This window comes from Argiope bruennichi, chromosome 3 (assembly GCF_947563725.1).
Source record: "Argiope bruennichi chromosome 3, qqArgBrue1.1, whole genome shotgun sequence".
NCBI lineage: Eukaryota > Metazoa > Arthropoda > Arachnida > Araneae > Araneidae > Argiope > Argiope bruennichi.
This window is the reverse complement of record NC_079153.1, coordinates 2,289,531-2,310,086: the sequence shown is the minus strand read 5'-3', so window position 1 is coordinate 2,310,086 and position 20,556 is coordinate 2,289,531. Positions and strand designations below refer to the sequence as shown.

At 31.5% G+C, this 20,556-nt stretch overlaps 1 protein-coding gene across 1 annotated transcript in view; it reads left to right on the top strand.

Annotated features, from left to right (window-relative positions):
* Positions 1-20,556, top strand: part of LOC129963142 (uncharacterized) — a 137,409-nt gene that overhangs the window by 53,808 nt on the left and 63,045 nt on the right. Inside the window, exon 2 of the mRNA XM_056077243.1 lies at positions 5,113-5,256. Coding sequence (XP_055933218.1) covers positions 5,113-5,256 — 144 coding nt within the window. The remainder of the gene's footprint in view (positions 1-5,112; positions 5,257-20,556) is intronic.

The following is a 20,556-nucleotide window of genomic DNA, read 5'->3' as shown; positions in this document are numbered from 1 at the left end:
GCGTTTTCCATTCGACCTTGTAAAAATGTTAATATTTATTTGCGTACATGTAGTTGGGCCTATAAATAAGTTATTTTTTATTGGAAATAACTAGGAATGAAAGGAAAAAATTTGGAAGCATTAAAAACAACACCGTAATTAAATTTTCTCATTCAATTAATAATATTTGGAATGCCAAGATAATGGATGATTTATTATCTTCAAACAAAAGATATATTCGTGAAAAGTATCGCTAGAAAAATCTCAAAAGGATGAAATCAATGAACGTAAATGGTCTGTTGAGGTGATGATTTTGGAAGAGTTTCAGGTAACATTTAAAATATCTAATTGAATTTTGTCTAAACAATTTCCTTTCGATCGCTGCTTGGTAGCGATATCATCACTTGAAATAGTACCAAAGGATCGAGGTAAAAATATATCAGATTTTAATTCTTGTTTTTTTTGTAATGAAATATAATTCCCATTATTTCGCAATGTTATGATAAATATCATTATTTTATTATTTAGAACTGGTTTGTGCGTTCTCCCGTGATGCGATAAAGTGTCGCGTTCTTTTTCTTTATGTAGCAGAGAGTGGCATTTGATTCCAAAAATAAAATTTCCGCACTCACCACGTGATATGATAAACCACAATATCGATTTCTGATGGATCTTTTTTACATCCATTGCTGAAGAATGAATTTCCCAAGATGGGTAGGGGGGGGGGGGAGGGGGTACCTTTACATACAACGATAGATCTGAATCAGGCATCGATTAAGGATGATTCAAATCTACAATGAAATCAAAGATCCAATCAATCAATCAAAACAAACGCGATTAAGAATCTCGGTCATCCTTTATGCTTGCGTATGGATTAAAATTATAACAAATATTCCAAACAGAATGCAGCATCTACTTAGAAAATTAAATAAATTCTCCAAAGAAATATTTTTAAAAAAATAAATTTAATGTATCATCTTTCTTAATTAAACATTAAACGAATTTATTTAATAAGTTTAAATGAATTCATTATCCAAAGATTATAGTTGCATGGAATGTATTGCTTCACAAAATAAACAAGAATGCTCTGTACCCCCCCCCCCCTTTTATGGTATGCTTTCACAATATAGCACGCTTTTGTGTTCTGCTTCGTCGTATATTGGAGATAATCGAATATATTTTTTAACGGGCCAATAAAATAAGTTTTATATAGATGTGTTATTGTGATGCTAAGGACTCGTCACATATTTCACATCGCAAGCTTGTTTTTACAGTTACACGATTAAATAAACAGTTAGACGGAGTTGGCTCCAAAATTTGATATCAACGATACAATTTTGATGATATAACCGTGTCCCATATGACAAATAAAATGTAAGCCGTTGAATATTGAATAAGTATGACAATGGACTCGGAAAATTTGAGACGGGAAAAAGAGGAACGAAAAAAATCTTGCGAAGGAAATGGAGGACGGCTGAAGTTCCATCCCATTTTGAGGATTATTTTACAGGCAGAGGTGCCAAGAAAGGAAGCCCCAGAAAATCAATAAAACCAGTTGAGCCCAGCCTTGAGAGGAGGGGGAAATGATTTTTCTGTTTGCTTTTATTTTGTGAGCTGGATTCGGGATTTGCAGTTTGATTTTTCTTTCGCTCAGAATTAGAGAACGAGGCTTGAACTCGTTGACAAATGGAGAATGAATGATGGTTCACTTAAAATCCGGACTGCTTGCACCGATGGTGAAAGTGAATTCCTTTCTGTCGGAAAGGAAAATTTGAGACGCATTTTCTCCTTGAATGGTAGTTAAATGTCTCGTAATGGGCTCCGTTAAAGCAGCGCTGGAAAAGTCTGGGCTTTCAACTGAGATTTAGATTTATGAGACACAGTGGAACATTATACCTTCGTTAACTGCTGATCAAATTCTAATTTTGGATTGATCAATTTTTTAATATGTATAAGTCGCTTTTGGCGACATCTGGATGGGGTTGTGTTTAATTTCAGTTAAATCATTTATTCATAATTTAATGATCAGTGTTCTCTCAAAATAATTTAAACTTCGAGTTAAGTTAGACATTTAATTTTCGTTGCTTACGCTTATTTTGTTCCTTGCGCAAATGAATCTCATTAATGAAGTCAAGATATATAGCGTCACAGTTACATGAAAGATGATTAATGTTATCAGTTAGTCATATATCTATATAACTATGACTCATTCCACGTTGTCCTATGTTGTAACTTCATTGACTTTTCCCACTTAAAAAATGGTCATCAGAATCCGCCCTTATAATGCTGCACCGCGTTCTATTTGCAACTAGCCGCCTTTGGCATGTAGCCATTTCACCTGGATGAATGGTCGTTAAAGTTTTCAATTATATATTTTATGCAACTCGGCCTTAAAATATTTTGCTAAAGAAACCTTTAAGTTTCAAATTTTAATAGTCATATAACTCGTATTATTATAGAAGTCCTACACTGTTTTGTTCATTGTACTATGCATTCTCCTAGCGTTTTATCATTTCCCCGAAAATTCGAAACGGAGTTTATTATTAAATTTTAATTAATACAAAAATTCTTTTTTCTGAAACCAAACATGGTTTAAAAAAAATAAAAATACCAAAAAGAGAATAATTCAGCGTTGGAGTTGAGTACTACAGAATATCCTTACAATTTTTAAAATATCTCGAAAGATTATTCGAGGAGTTATTCAGTTTTGAAAGTATATAATAATGTAGTTTATAGTAAAATTTTCAGTTTTAATTTAGAAAGGATTTAAATGAAGTAAATAATAATATTTTATTATGTTTCAATAAAAAGACTGTACTTTTAAAACTTATAAAATCTAAATTTTATGCAATCTTTTAGCTCTTAGGAAACCTATTTAGTGAAGTATTCTTTGCACTCCAAATTTTTAATAAAGCAAAAGCATGTTCATCGTCTGCGATCAAATCTGATTGAATTATGAAATTTCCGATATCATTATTTTAGGACAATCAACAATTTAATTATTTTGGGCAATCAGCTTTGGAATTCTGATTGGAATCTCTTTTATGAGATGATCAGTGGAGAGTCTGAAATCGTGCGTTTTTATAAGATTTCATAGATATTCAAATTTTATGACTCATTTCATTTTAGTCACAATAGAATGGGCCTTTCTTTTTATTTAAAATACTAACGCATTTCTACAAGAATATTTTTCTGAATATGACACTTAGGACCGCGGATATGTATAGAAATATAAAATTCGTGATTTATCAGAAATTTTGATTCAAACTGTTTAAAATATAATTGATTACCTTATAGAATCCACTTTATTTATTAGTTGTGGATGCTTATTGCTAACGGTTTGGAAATTAGCTATGAAGCTCCGATTGGAGAGGATATTATTCAAATTATAATTTAAACCATGTTTGCTTCAACGACTCAAAATGATTGAGTTAATAATATCTTTTTCTTGCATTTGCTTTTCTAGAAAATATCATGTTTCACATTTATTTTAATTTATACAGGCACATGCTAAAAATTACATTAACGTGTTTATAAAGGATAACTTTTTTTTTTCATGGAAGCATCACATGAAATGATACAAGAATGATTTTTGAACTGTAATATTTTCGAAAATTATAGCCGAAAAAATGCTGGAATTTCTCTAAAATTTTAATTAAAATTTTGAAAATAAAATCGATGCGATATGTACATTTCTACCCTATAATATATATGTGTCAAGTCTTTTAGCGTTAAATCAAACAATTTAGCCTGTAGAGTGGCAACGCGCACACACTTTTTTTATAGCTACTAGAGAGAATAGTGCAAAATCACGCATGTTGCGGAAGTTTAGAATCAGATGTCGTCTTCGCCATCTTGGATGGTTCATAAATTATCTGCTTGAAAAGAACTCATCAGTGTTGAAATCATACTCGCATGACGCTCGTCAAAAGCGCTACATCCATTTAAATTTGGGATCCCCAATGGTTTTTGCAGGGGGTAAAGGTGATTACAGAATTACGGGTACTAACCACCAGCACGCAACTCCCATTAGATGGTATCAGCATTCTATGTATTATGTGACTATGAAACCTCGTATGAATTCAGAATAAGTTTCTGGTGCAGAGCAAATACAGGATTGACCACAGATAGTTTCTCATCTCTAATATTTGGTGTTTGGTGTTTTATGTAGTTCTTAATCTTAAATAAACAAAATTGCTCTAAAAATTTATTTAAATAATCAATTTATTTTTTTTAATTAGAAAAAAAAATCCGAGTTTAATGATTTAAAGAATTTGCTTTACCTCATCATCTATGATTAGATGATCTTCAAAGAAAATACAGGAAATTATTTAAATATACTCTTAAATGACTTCTCATAAAATTGATTTTCTTCTGATAATAGTGTTTGAATTTCATTAGAAGGATTTCAGCATAGCAGGTTTAATCAAACAGTCAATAATTTAGTTAAAATTTAGTTTTAAAAGATAGTTTTTTTTAAATGATGATTAGATAAGAAGGAATTAGAGAATAATTTCAATTCGTTCACATTCTTAAAATAATTAATAATCTTTCTAATAACTAAAATTCTAATTTCACTTTCACTTTTGGATTGAACTCGTTTTTGGTTCCACAGCTGTCATTGTATTCACGCTTGTAAAAGAAATTCTAACTCGGATGCATTCAAGGGAAATTCCCTTTTGAATTTATGCAAGTTCCGAATGCTTCTCCAAAACCTCCTTATGCTGCTTTTTGATTTTTTACTGGGAATGTGACAGTCGCTTTATTAAATCATGAATTGAATAAAGAGATCTTAATAATTGCTAAAGATTGTACTTTTTCCTTGACTATGAAGAAAAAGAATAAAGTTATCATTTACCGTTAAATCGTTCACCTGCTTTCTTTTCCATATATAATCATGCTATTCAAATAATAGAATTAGCCGATTTAAAACATTTATTTCTAATGAACGGCAAGATATAGATACATGTGATATATCAATCTATTTCTGAGTTCTTTATTACTTTGATTGATTTCATTCAATAGGTCGTCTAACTCTTTGACAAAATAATTTTTCAATTCTTGTTATTTGCGATTTATCGACCCTTTCATATAAAATTTGTGCCCTATTATTACTGTTTCCCTTCATTTCAGATGGGGTACGCCCAGCTGAGCCAGAGGACTTCCGGTATCCACCTCCGTCAGTTTAGCCGAGCTTTCGTGGTGGACGACGGCGAATCCAGGATTCTCTTCATCTCCATAGACGCCGGCATGACGTCACAACTCATCTACTTGGAGGTCAGTCCTTCGCCTCATTCTCTGTTTAGAACGATAATGAAAAGGAGGCAATATTGGGAAAGGACAGCGAATTGTTCAAAGCCATTGGATTGATATTTATAGCCTTTCGACTTAGTGAATGCCACTTAATTGGTTTTAAATCGAGATCATTTCGGATATAATTGTAACCGTTATTAAGCTCTTTCTGCATCTGAAAGCTGTTTTTTTATTATCAAATAAAGTATAAAAATCTAAAGCAGTCAATAATAATTTAAAAATAATAATAAAAAATGTTTTAAAATAAAATAACAATGTCCGTACGCTGGCGTGCCATGTGGATGCAAATAACCTTCAAAAGGGTAGACTATAGAATCTTAACGCTCCACATTTGGGGTGGTAGTAGGTAGGGGGCTCTTAGAAAGAGTTTTTAATTTTGTTTATAGTTTCAGTTGAAAATCCATTGGAATTTCAACTTTTTCCCCCAAAGTCATTGGAGCATATTATGTTGCGAAACTCTTAATTTTACACCACTTTAAGACTCAAAAAACTATCTTTTGATTGACACCCATTTCATTTCCACCCAAATCCTCTCCCCTGTTTTGATTGATTTAAAAAATAAGTTTAATGAATTTTATATAATATTTGTTTTACTATTTTAGTTATTGCGTTCATGCAGTGCTCGTTGTTGTGTTCAGTTTTTGTATGTACGCATTATCATCGATGTAATTAAAAATAAATTTTTAAGAACCAATCAAAGATGGATGCATGAAGCCTAAACCATGGGCATACAATGAGGTTCGATCTAGAGATTCGAATTTTCTTATTTTATTTGTTTTTAGCACGTAATAAAGGGATTGAATCGACAATGTTTTCAATCAAATATAACCTTTTAAAATGGAACAAGTAAAAAAGCTAATATTTTTAAGATTCGAAATAATGTAAAATTGGTTTTTGTGCAATACGAGCTTCGAAGTGACAGGGAGAAACAGGATTATTCCTTACACCTCACGAAAACTTGAAGAAATACTCACGTTTGTTGCAGAGCATCTGATACCTAAGAAACAGCAGCCAGATCCGCTTCGGTCTCTCTCTGCCGAACGGCACGGCTTGTGTAGAGTATTTTGAACTATTTTTGCATCAAGCAGTTTATAGATAAATGACTTCCTATAAACATTATTATGTTAAAAATATAAGGGAATAAAAGAAACGGTAGAATATTTAACTTTTTTTTTAACTTTTCATTTTAAATAATTTTTGAAGATTTAAATCTTCATAAGGTTGAGAAAAGCAAATTTGGAAATATGTCCGTGTATCTACTCATTTGGGCGCAGTTAAAACCGGTAACTGATAATTGTTTTGATTTTTAAAAAAAATGACATAAAAATCATAATAAGGATAATAATAACAACTGTCACAATGAATCACTGTAACTATTTCAGGTTTCTATTTCATTCAAATAGCTACAGATGAAATTTAGTTTTTTTTTTTTTAAAGAAATATGAAGTTTCAAGAAAATTCAGCATACATTAACAAAAGCACGCAAATATTAGATTTTGATTGAAATTATAAAATGACACCCAGTTTTACTCACAATATATATTTTACAGATGATAATGAAAAAAGTGAAAAAGAAATTATATATTATTATATATTATTTCTTCTTAAATTGTTAAAATTAAATGTCTAGAATCTTTAAATATCTAGAATCTTTTAATAACTTTAAAAAAATCTTCAGAATTTTTTTTGAAATTTTTTAATACATAATTTAATATATTTTAAATAAATAGTAGTAGAAATCAATACAGATCACAGAAATAGAATCCAATATAATTATATCACGATTTCAATGTTTTCAGAATTTTATTATTTCGATTCAGCTATGTATGATATCAAGTGGCTTGTCATTCATTTAAAGCTCAATACAAAGATTGTATTAGAATCTGATGATTTAAAATTGAGTCTTTTGATACTGCATAGCAATCTGCCGTTGTGACCGTAAAAAACAGTGTTTTTAAGCTGGCTATTTATATGCAAATTATATAGTAAAATCGTTCACTGGAGTAAAAAAGCCCGCAAAAGAAAGAAACTAATGACTCAGAAGTCGCTATAAGAGAGGGGCAAGAGCACTTTCTTATCTCTACGATTATACCTTTCAGTTATTTTAATAGAGCTTTGGGTATGAAGAGAGCCATCATCTTAATGCGCTCTTCGCTTATCCAGCATTCTGATCGTCGCCTTCTCAGTCGGTTTCCTGATATTCAATGACAGAAATCAGGGAGAAAGTTTTTACCGTGGAGTTGAAAAACGCCTAATCCATCAACTGGATCAATGGTTGTTTGAGACATTCTGCGGCCCTGGGCAATGCACATTATGAGGTCCTTGTTTTTAATAATTGGACAATATAATTTCATATTTTAACACATTTTTAATGTAATCAACATGCAATGATTTAATTTATTTTTTTTATTTAATGACTGAAAAAAATATGTATATTTTTATTTATTTAAAATTATTTATTGAAAAAGTTATATAATCCCTGAAAGCAGCAATTATTATTTCATTTACAATTATGAGCATTTAATTATTATGAACGATCTCAAAAATTATAAATTACAAACAAAAATGACATTAAAAATTAATATTTTGTAAAAGTTTTGGAGTAAAATATGATATATAAACCGTAATGAATAATTAATATTCCAATATATTTTAAATAAATATTTGCTTATATTTCGATTTATTTAATAATAATTTAAATAATTGAGCCGTTCATTTTGAAAAAGGGGCAAGTCCATTTTTTGTTATTTCGAGATATTTAAAGGTTTGCGTTTCAATAAATTTTAAAATATTGGTAAGTATTTATAGATATATTTTTTGTATTTTGTGGAACCAGATAATGTAAGTTTATAATCCAATAGGCTCACTCAAACTTGGCTCACTTTCAAAATTAAAGAATTATTGCAATCATTCATTTAATTGGGAAACATTTCAGTTACATCAGCCTTTTTTTAAGAATAAAAACAAAATACTATTCAAATTTTTATAAATATTTATTCATTTGATAAAAAAGGAAACAAAACCAAGAATATGCTAGTAGAAAATATAACAACAAACCATTCAGTTTTATTAAGAATTTCAATGACATTATATATTTCGGTTTATACGTAGGTTTAATCAGTTTGAACTTTATTCACAATTTAACATTTTAAAAAATTCATAATGAACGGGAGGTATATATGGTAATAAATCCATCACATCCTTGTATTTTTCAGATGTAATAAATCTCCTTTTTTTTCTTACATAAAAGATAATTTTATATTTCTGAAATGACTTGGAATTATTTACCTCCCTCGTTGTGTTGACAAATCGATAATTTTAAATTCAAAATCTCGTTTTATCGAAGTTTTGTTGAACATTTTTATGGTGCATCCCTTGTAAATCTGATCCAGCATATAGTTAATCAATTCACAGTTTCTCCGTCGGTATTTTTCTTTCTTTTTAAAACCGCCTTTTCCAGAGGTTGGGTTGAAAATGAATTTCCATGTTTAATTTCATGTACTAAAAATGTATTATGTTTTCGACAATTTTGTATTACTTTATAGTAATCCTGGGGAATATACAAGGAACTGGTTTCTGGATTGAATGGTTACCGGATAGTTCCACTCTAAAATCACGATCGTTCGGTAAAAATGAATGTCCTGACAATAAAAATTTGTGATCAATGATATTTATTTCGTTGTCACTGGACTGAATAATCGGTGATGGAAGTAAACATTATTATCGACACACAAAATTAAGATATACTTTTTATTATTTATAAAATACTGTATAACCACCGATTTTCAATATCAAAAATAGATAAATAGAAACACCCTAGATTTCAGACATGATGTCAAACGGCCACATTTCCTTCACCATAGAGCAACCGGAGCTAAATTTTGCCGTAATATATTCGGTCAAATATATTATGGCAATCTAAAATGGACTTGCACCACTTTCAAAATAAACAGATTTTTAATACTGTTAAGAGCTAAAACTTCCATCGCCAAAATACTAGAATCTAAATATTTTTTTATTATAAATTTTTTACTCATAAAAAGATCATAAGTTTTATCTATAACTGCCATTATCTCCATTTTTTTCAAAAATGAACTTGCCGCACTTTCAAAATAAACGGCTCAATTCAATGCAAACCCACATTGTATTCCTGATATTTTGTAATTGATAGAAATTGAAGTTTCCTCAAATTTATTTCCCTCTGGTGTGGTGCGATATTTAAAGAAAGGGAAAGGGGTGCTAACTCACTTGTTGGCCTCGTTATCTGACTGAGGTTCAAAATGACGAGGTTCTTCCCACATTAGCCCTAGCATTGCTAATGTGGGAAGCCCTGGCATTGCTAATGTAATCGAATTTATTTATGTTGCAACTAGAAAACTTTAATCAATCCAATCAGACGAAATCAATCCAGTCAAATTTTATTGATTGAATTGATTTCGTCCCTCTCCCTTTGTGTCTAGCTGCCCGAGGAAGCTTCTAAGTTGAAGGTCCACCACTGAAGTTGGCAGCTTAGGATGTTCAATACAAAGAATAATAAATAAATAAAGGAATGGCAGCAATGCCCAACAACAAATTATTAAAGAGAAGCTCTTAGCCTCAAAATTAAATCAGTTAATATTGACTAAATTTTCTGTATAATTATAAAATTAACGAAATTGTCCTATTATTACACTAACGATGATAAAAAAAAACAAATTTAGAACGTGGAATATAATTCATATAATAGCCAACGCTATTTACAGAAATGTTGATTAAACACAAACTTTCTCATTATACGCGTGGGCAGCTTGTCTGCTAAGTATTTGATATTATTTTATCTACATATTTTTCGATAATGATAGGGGATTACTTATTCCGAGGGCATGAATTTCACTATTGAGAATGAATTTGACTATAAATCTGTCCTGAATAGATTTTAATTGTCTTTGAGTTGGCAAATTATTTCCTTAATTTTCTGTCGGTATTTTTGGACAGCGTGAAATCAGACTGGCCCGAGTTTAACGGTCGGTCATTTTAATATGAATTTATTTTTACAGAAGTTTATAAGTGTGTAAGGCATTTTCACAAAAGTCCATTTCAGAAATTGCAATTTATATAATTTTTTTCTTTACAATTTATAAAAACATATTTACAGTCATGTCAAAAAAAGGTTTCACCTCATTCAGAAAAAAAAATACTTGTAGACAATAACAAGTATTTGTATTCTCACCGGTTTATGAAAATCGTATAAATATTGACTGCTTAGCAATCATTTGATAATGGAATAAAATGTGTTTTGATTTTTTATTCAAACGATCCTGTTTTAAGACAGACGATGTCAAAAATGGTTCACCGAATGACCTTGCATGTTCTTTAAAATGTTATTTTAAATTTTTTGCTTAATATATGAGTGAAGAATGAGCCAATACATGCATTAGAAATATTTTATTTATTATTAATGAATTCATGGCAGGATATCTGCCAATGCCATTTATCTACGCATCGTCCAAAATGGCACATTCTCCGTCGTATGCGGCGAAAAGTGAAAGCTCTGCTGAAATATTTGGATGTATTTATTACTTGTTACAAACACAATGAGAACTTTATCCTTGTCATTTCTTCGAAACTAAGTTCTTAAAAAAAACCTAACCACTCTTACCATCAATGAATATGCGGTTGTTTTATGAAACTAAACATTTTATAGTTCCATTGTTGTTTGAAACCTTAAGTGCTGAATATTCTGATTCCAATATCAAAATCTTCGCTTTTTCATTTTTGTTTCTTCGCGTACAAAAATGCACAAAGAGAAAGGATTCGTCGTCCTCGTTTTCGACCTTCTCGAGTTCAAAAAATATATTTTTGGAATGACGTCAAACTGACTCTGCACATGATAACTTAAAAACCACTTTGAGTGAGACGGACGAAATGTTGTGTCCGATATTTACTATACCAAATGTAAAGATTTATTTTTAAATTAAATGTTGAGCTAAATTCATTTACATGAAATGTGCCTGCTTGTCGGTCTGGTTGCAAGTGAAACGGAGAGCTGGCAAACGCAGAGAGATGAGTTGAATGCGGTGCACCGTTTTATGATCTAAAGATTCTGAAGTCAAAAGACTCAACCGTCTATCCATCTGTACTTTCGCATGCATGCAAATACGATAACTTAAAAATGCAACCACTCACATAAATGAATGTCGGTAAGTGGTCTTGCAATTAATGAGTAGTCAAATTTTAATTTCAGTTGTTCGGTAAAAAATCTTGCATCCCGGATTCTTCTTTACGCTGCGAAGTTCAAAAGGCTGACTGCGAGATTCGCAAGGATTGAAATCTGAGCCTGTGCCGCTCAGGGTCTCTCATTTTTTTGTAAGAGGAAGAGATGAAAACATTTTCATTGGGATGTATGTGAGAACATTTTGAATAGACCACTCCAATTTTGATAGATGAAAAAAGGGTATGCCTTTCTATTACAAATAGATCTAGCATACACAAACTGTTGTGATATTACAAAGTTATTCTATGATAGTAAAATTCTGTTAAAATCGTGTGCTTGCTATGAAATGTATTATATCTATATATTTAAAGTGACAATGAAAAACAATGAACCAGCCTCCTCATTTCAATCACTGACCTACTTCCCCCATTTTTGTTCCATATAAAAGTTCATATCCTTTACACATGTCTCAAGAGTCGCTTGCCCTCTTTCGTCTTCAAGAAGAAACGTGAAAAAAGTCACTTCATTATACATTTCTTCTGACGTAGTCCAATAACAAAAATCCCTTGCCACAGTTCCTGATTCAATAATTTCGATCCTTTTTCTATCTTATGAAAGGTCATGACTTCCAGATTCGTCATCAGTTGTCCTCCCGCCCCCTCCCTCTATTTCGACATTTTGAGAGGCATTGCGACATAAAAGTGTTGAAGGGTTCTCAGTCACTAAAACTGTGCTGATTTCGCCAGTTTTCGTGGCGCATTTGACAGTTTCACCCTTTCGTAGTGTAGCTAACCAATCGGAATTCTCTATCGTTATGGCGCAACAATGTTGCAATAATATAAGTAAACAAAAGTAATATTTTGAATTGTGATTTGCTTCTTTTCTTGTGTTAAGATGCAATTTGTAAAAATGGATTGGAATCGCTGAAATAATCTTATTAGTGCTAACTACCAGCATCGACCTATTAATGCCATCGATATAATCATGTCGACCCATTCTAACGAAATAAATCTTATTAAAACGAAAGAAAGGATTATTTAAAAGCAAGAATGAATAATAATGGCAGATCATTGTGATATAATAGCTATACTTGCAATGTGGCGAAAGGAATGGACGATATCTGATATAGGGGACATTTCCCTAACGAAGTATTTCTGCACTGTTCATGAGCACATAACCTGTGCTCTTGTTTGCAAAAAATAGAAGATTCAACGCGAAAAAAAAAAAAAAAAAAAAAAAAAAGAGGAAACAGTTTTCTTAACTAGTTATCCAATTATTCACATCGAACCACTCCTTATTTTTATACAGTTTCCGATAAGTAATTCCCTGTCACGGTTACGAATATTTCTTAAAGACAATAAAAATTATTTTCTCCATTAACTACTAATTTCACAAGAAACTCGCTGTGTTTACGCGTGATCGTTAAAATAAATTTGCTCTGATTTTCCTAGCGAGCTAAGATCGCTCACACTCTACGGGTACGTCTACTTTTCTTGACTGCAAGAAATCTTTTTTGCGTCACTTTCGAGACAACGGGAATGCGCTGCTATCTGTTGTTAGGGATTGAAACTAATCCCCACAGGCGATGAAGAAATGGTGAAATCAGTCTAGCTATTGAGTTTGGGAAATGAGTCCGAGATTTTTGCAATATTTCCCGAAAACGAAGGCGAAAAGACACGGTTCTTAATGATATGTCTTGGCGTCATAAGCTTTCTTGTGAAATAAAAAAAATGATATAATCGGTATATATTTCTTGAGATTATGCAACTTCATCAAGATTACCCCTACAGGGGTAATTTTGCGTACTGCGAAGTAATATTTTTGAGATTTTTCACGAAATGGGTCGATGATTGAGAACGGGGGTTACTGAAATCATCATTAACTTTCGTATGAAATAAAAATTGTTGAAATGAACACAGTTATTTTTACCATGACTGACTCTCATTTTCTAATTATTTTAAGTATAGAGATCGTGGGTGAGAAGCTGTTTGCCAAGATTTGCTATGAAAATATATTTTAAAATTAGAGAGCTTTTCATCTCGTTTCTTTCCATTTAAATATCTTCTTATAATATATATATTTTAATTTTTATATTAGGTTATATGCATTATCTGCTAGGCAGCACGTGAAATCCCCACATGACAAATGTTTTTTTTTTTTTTTTCTGTTCCGTCAAATGGTTTACTATTGCTTCGGAGAGAACGAAACCTGAAAATGTTTGTCTGAGCATATTTGTCCTTTAATAAATTTGAAACCATATCTTAGTTATTAGTTTTATATTTTATATTTAATATTTTATTTTTATCACTGCCTTTTTTTTCTTCTTTTTTTTTACTCTTTAATACATTCTCGTGATTCATTAGTGTAGTAATTATGGAATCGTGAAATCAATTTTTCTCAAATTCATAGCACTTCGCGTATTGGACTTCAATTAAGTCAATTATTCGACTATTCTGAAAATATTCAAATATTGTATTGTTATCCAGAACACACAATTATACAGAAATTCTGAGCTTTAGCACGTTAAGTAGTGAAGGAAAATGTGATTGTAAAATTGTCTCTACAAAAATGCGAAAATGGGGCTAAATGAAGCCTGTAAAAGTAAAATAATTTGGTTACTAGAATGGTTTTCCCTTATCCTTATGGATTTAAATTTTGTTGTTTTTTGGCAACAAGTTAAATTCTATTTCATTATCAATGCATAGATATTTTAAAAATAAAATGAAAGAGTTTGAATGCCAAGATGCTCACTTTTAGATACATTTCTGCTTTATTCTAATATGTATAGCTTCTAAAATAAAGAGAATTGGAAGGAATGCGACAAAATGGTTAGGTTTCTTTTCTGACGAATTTTTATTACGAATAATTTTTATTTTACGACATACTTGCTCTTAAATCCAGGAAACTTTTTATTTTATTTGATTTGATTTACTGTAAGTTAACTTCTTTCGCTGGAGCTTTATTGTTTTCTCTCTCACTCTCTCTCTCTCTCTTTTTTGCATTATAAAGCCTGTTCTTTGAAATGTTAGATGAAATAATGACATTGCGCTTCACTCTGGTAATAAATTATTCCATATAGACGTACATTTTGAATGTATTTCATACAGCTATCGTCTAATTCTCCATAACTGTATGAATAATTCTCGGCTTAAAACAGGCAGCTTGAAATCTATTTCAGCTTGTGGCATGTATCTGCTTGTTTGACTAGGCATTTTTTTTAATCTTTTTTTTTTTTTTTAACCTGGAGTTAATTTGTGACAATAGCATTTGGCATGAGTCATTTATTTTATTTCACATATTTATATGTATTAATCTCCATGTTTTAAAAAAAGTTTAAGTTTGCAGAGGTTCTTTATTAAATTCGGAAAAACTAACACTTTGAGATTTTTAATGATTTCTTCATGTGTTTGTAATAAGAAATAATTTCAGATTGAATTGTAATGAGGTATAAAATTAATTTAAGAGATAAACACTGTAAGAGCATTAAATTATTATTTCTCATTTAAAGCAAGAAGTACATTAAATGTGCTGAAATCAGAAAAACGTTTTTTGGAAAATATACGTAGCAAAAACGTAATTAGATTTTTAATTCTTTCCATCAAAAATATATACATGTGTATAGGTATAAAAAATATACGTATTAAATTCTTGTTGAATTCTAAATGAATTCGACTATAAATAAATCTCTCCAATACTACAAATTTATTTTATGAAAGGAATACTGATATCTAAATAAATATAAAGTGCGCTTTTGAGTTATTTTTAGCTCTTACGGTGGCAATAAAATAATTCGTCCGGTCACATGACAAACGTCACTGCGCAAATCAGTTGAAATGCAACTACACTTTACATTAGTCTTTTAGCCACAAAACATAAAATTTGACGTCACCTCATAATAAAGAGAGAACCATATTATGTAAAATATCCTTTGTCTAATATTAAACTTATTATTTTCATTATTTCATATTTAGTTGTCTGACTAATCCTTTTCCAGCCTGTCTTAATGAAAAAAAGAATTAAAATGAATGTTTCAAAACGAAAAAACACTTTTTATTTTTATGAAAGTTCATTGCTTTCCTGCAAATCAAAGGTCTTCTTAAGATGAAATCGAAAAGCAGTGAGATCGAACGACGGTGTGTTTCAAAACTGCTTCAGAAGCACAAAGTTCATCTTTGTAGGTATTCAACTGCTTCGGAAGCATAAAGTGAATCGAAATGAATGTTACATGAAATATATAAAATTCGAATGTTGTTCATCGAAATGAATGTTCAGTGAATGTTGCGGAAGCGTAAAGTTCATGAAAAAGCACAAGGTTCATCCTTGTAAGTATTTCAAGGGATTTCATTTTCAGCTCATCCTTGTAAGGGATTTACTCATCGCTATCCTCAACACGCTGTTTTATCAATTCGTGCTGTCACTATGTTCAAGCTGAATTTTTCATCATCCGCTATTTCTTATTATTCTGGAATATTCTTGCATCCAGTCCATTTCAAAACTAAATTTAATATTTGGTTTAAGATTTTCAAATATAAAATTTTTCGATGCAAACAAAATGATTACCCTTTCTTTCTACTTCCTTTCTAGCATATATAATTAAAGTCATAATTATTTTAAATTTTGAAGCTAATCATAGAGGTAACCAACATTTAAAGCATCGAAAAAGGGTGCAAAATGTAATTCCTTTCATGAAAAATGCGTATAATTTCAAATTGTTAGTGTTTTTAAAATTAATTCTCCTCCTAATCATTTGAATACAAATTTAAGAAGCATCATTATTTTAATTTCTGAGTTGCGAGTATTTTCCCTCAATGCTTTTGGTTTGCAATTCTTTAAATGTTTAACGTTATGCTGCCACGTAACGTGAAAATCACACGACTGGAATAAAAATTATATATATTTCGTCTGTCCTGGGACCCATAACATCCCCATCGGATTCCTACGGTTATGCGATTTCCCTTTCGGATCTCGGTACAGAGCTCAGGTCCTTGAACACGACTAGACAAAAAAAAAAAAATGTTAAAATGATCTAAAAATTGAAACGTTTTGCCTGAAACTGATTAAAGCACAGTTTGTCTCAATATTTAATCACCAATGTTACAAACGCATCCCCTTCTGCACGCACGCGCACACTCGTTACTTTATTTAACGTCGATTCTTGGCGCAGAAAATATTAAAAGCACCATTTCGAATACCATTAAAAAATACCATTTCGAAAATTAAAAATACCATTGCGATATTATCCCGTCATGACAAATAATACTTCGTGATATTCTCTACGCTATTTTCTTTCTTACATTTCGATTTGGGAGTTTATTGCTATTCATAATAATGCTTATTGTTATGTAAGTAGATTATGTAAGTTATGTATGTATTGTTATGTGAAGTAGTTATTGTTATGTAACAAATCACTGCTGTCATTCTGTATAGAGTAAAATGATTTTTTTTCCATCTCCTGATCGGTAGTCGGTGAAGATGAGCGTTAAGAATGAATGAATAAGTCGGTAAATATGAAGTTCAGAATGAATGAGGTGGTGAATTAATAATTAAGACTGAAAGAATACGATAAATAGACTTGATGAATATAATTGGTCATTCTTTCAGCAAATAATTTATAACGTCTTAACGCTTTTCCAATTTTCCTACCCCTTTACTGATAACTGCTATGGAATCAATTCACGCTTACATGATACATTTGAAATGTTTCGCACTAATTGAATTTTAGAATCCATTGCAGGTGAATGACAACATGAGCCTGCGGTTTTGATGTCAATCGGATCATTTTCTTTCTTTTTGGCAAGAAAATGAAGCTGAGAAATTTTTAAAGTAATGGATTAGCAGTCCATTTTATTTCTGAATTTCAAGAGGAAGAAAAATCTCACCGCTTTACAAGCAATCTCAATTTTCAAAATTTTATAAGACGGGAAAAGGATTTTTTCACAACCCTTAATGAATGGTATAGATTTTTTTTTCACATCTGTTTTAGCTTAAAGATTGTTCGGTATCCCAAAGAAATAGATACATTCATTATTGATTGCAAAAAGTGACTCTTTTCCCTTCCTTTTAATAAAATTTGATACATTAAATTCTTATGCAACGATATGTTCAAGACTTGCATATTCATTCACAGGACGTCACTCTTTTAATTTATGAGTGCTCACAATTCATTGAATATCAAATTCTGAGTTGAGATCGAATTCAATAAAAACAAAGCGTTGCTTAGGAACGCCCGTAATGTGTTTACCGACATTGAAAAAAGGGGGCCGTCGGATGACGAAAAGAGTGAATAAATCGATGATCCCTCAACTAGTTCTGGGTCATTTCTATTTATTTCGTGAAAAAGGAAGGGAAAAAAGATGTCGGGGAACTACGAATAATGCCTTTGAAACTGGCTGACGAATATATGCTATAATCATATTTTAAGGATTGCTAAAAATCGATGAGACCGTCCTCCCCACACACATAATTTAATGCAAGGAATTTCCTGAAAATGGAAGCCTGTTCTTTTTAAATTAAACAGTGAAACCTCGATGAACGAGCGTAATTAGTTACTGAATCTCATTCATAATGCTGTTGTTAAGCGAAGTATTTTTTTTTCGTTAAAAATCTAAATAAAATAGGACCATACATACTATTTTGAAAACAGCATTCAAACAAATTTATAAAAATGTAATTTATTATTTATAGTACATGCTTTTTTTACAAGAAAATTATTTAAAGACATTTGTCTTTGGCTGCGTTTCAAAATTTCGTGGTCCTCCCGCTGGTGTGGAGAAGGGGGTGCCAGCTCAGGTGTCGTCCTCGTCATCTGACCGCGGTTCAAAATGACGAGGTCCGTCCCAAAATAGCCCTAGTGTTGCTTCAAACGGGACGTTAATATAACTAAACTAAACTAAACTCAAAATTTCGTGAAAATGAGAAACAATATTATCGCTAAATAGTTTCTACTACATTGAGGTGATGCTTTTTAACGTACGATGCTGTAAGTTCCTATGCTTTCAGTGTCTTCCTTTTTTCACTAGAAGGTTGCTGTTCTGTTGAATCTATTATTTCCTACACTTCGTACCAAATCTTTTCCGCAGCTTTTTGCTGAAACACAGAATTTAGATCCCAAAGTTCTTCAGTAGTTCCAGCTACATTCATCACCCAGTTCATCGAAGTCGATGAACCTCGTCGATTGTGCCTTTGATCAAGATTATGGTTCCACAGGCATTTGCTTAAACCCCTCGCAGTCTCATTCGACAACGCTATTCGGTCAAAATGTCTTCCATATATAAAGGTTCTCTTTAAACAAGCGCTCAACACAGAATTATAAAAGCTAATCTAGCAAGTGATATCAAGATGTCTACTCGTCACTCGTTTTGCGAAACATCGCTCCTTTTTTTCTGTTTGTTTTGCTCTTTATGCGAAGTTTGGTTATACTTTCACTCTGTGCATGACTAGAAAACTAATTAATCAGAGTGCTTTTTTCTTTCTCGTGCAAGAAGAGAAAATATTGTAATCTTCAAATTTGATAGATAGCACTTTCACCACATTTTCAGATTTCCATTAAGTCTTTTGCAAAATCCCAAAACCGAAAGTTTTCATGTTCGTCCATCTACGTGAAAGGAGTTCACTCACAAATGCACATGGCTATCCGGGTGGAATTAAGTGTATAGATCATTTTGATTGGAAATTTATATCCAATTTTGGACGTCAGAAGGCTGACAGTCTGTTGATCTGATTACTTGAAATCACACCGACTTCTATGAATGAAAAATGGTGCTTGGTCTTATCACAAATGTTTCAGATTTGTATGAAAAATGGGGCATAATGGAAATGAAGACAATCAAAAATCCCTTTTTTGTTTCCTTGTTTCAATATGCAAAACCAATTCCGGTTGCTTTAGCAAAATTCCTTTTATAAAAAAACTCAAAGATCTGTGCTGGTATATATCAAGTTTCATTGTTTTATGTTAAAGAGCAAATGGATTGCTTTGAAAGAAATAACGGATAGCTTGGTTGGTGACGGAATGTACTGTTTTTTATGTACTGGCAACGGCTAGACAATATCAATTGATTGTTATAAAAAAACAACAAACCTTTGCGCTTTTTTCGCGAGTGTTCATATCCATCCAAGAGCGTATATATGAGGGAGCCATCCCCCCCTCCCCCCACCCGAAATCTTCCTGGGATTTTCGCACCTCTGTACCGTGGACCTCTGAAATCCAGGTACCGTAGTATCTCTGGGGAAAATGAGAAGGATCCTCCCCTTCCCTCCTAAAAAAATTATAATCTACTGTATCCGCCATTAAATCCATCCGTTGCTTTTTAAATGTTTCAAAAATATCTTTTTTTTTCCCCCTTTAGCAGATAGATATTAGGATTATTTTAATGACTTATCCCTATCCCCCCCCCGAAAAAAAGACGACTCGTTCATTATGAAATAAAGAAAAGATCATGGGAAAACTTCATAACAAGTTTTTAAAAACCGACACAAAGAGGCACAACCATGTCCCAATCCTATACAAGCGTTTAATCGCATCGAACAAACTTCGTTGGAAATTATTAATAATAACCGTTTAAAGTGAATAATTTGCGATGTTTCTCACCTTGACCAAAAGAAGCGGTTATTATTAATAATAACCGATTATTCTCATTGGCCGTAACGTATGTTTCTATTATACAATTTCATGAGATTTTTTTTCCCCATTGATTAGCAGCTTGTGAGCAAATCCTTATAGATCGGGAAGTACGAACGGCATGAAAAATAATCGAAAGCATTTAGTTTGAAGTTTTATTTAAAATGAATTGCTATACCAGGCATTTCTGTCGATGAAATCATTCATGTATGGTAATTTTAATGCAAAAATTTATTTTTGTATAAAATATTGTAATCTATAAAATCTTTTTATAATCCGAAACGTCTTTTAATGAAAATGAAACCGTCAATGGAATGAGATGATTTTAATTCATTATTTTGAAAACCAATAAAAGCATCGTCAAAAAGACGTATTAAAATAAAAGTGGAATTTTAAAAGATAGTGGTAGTTTAGTTCAATGTGTAAAAAAAGCCAAAAGGAGGGGTATTTCCAA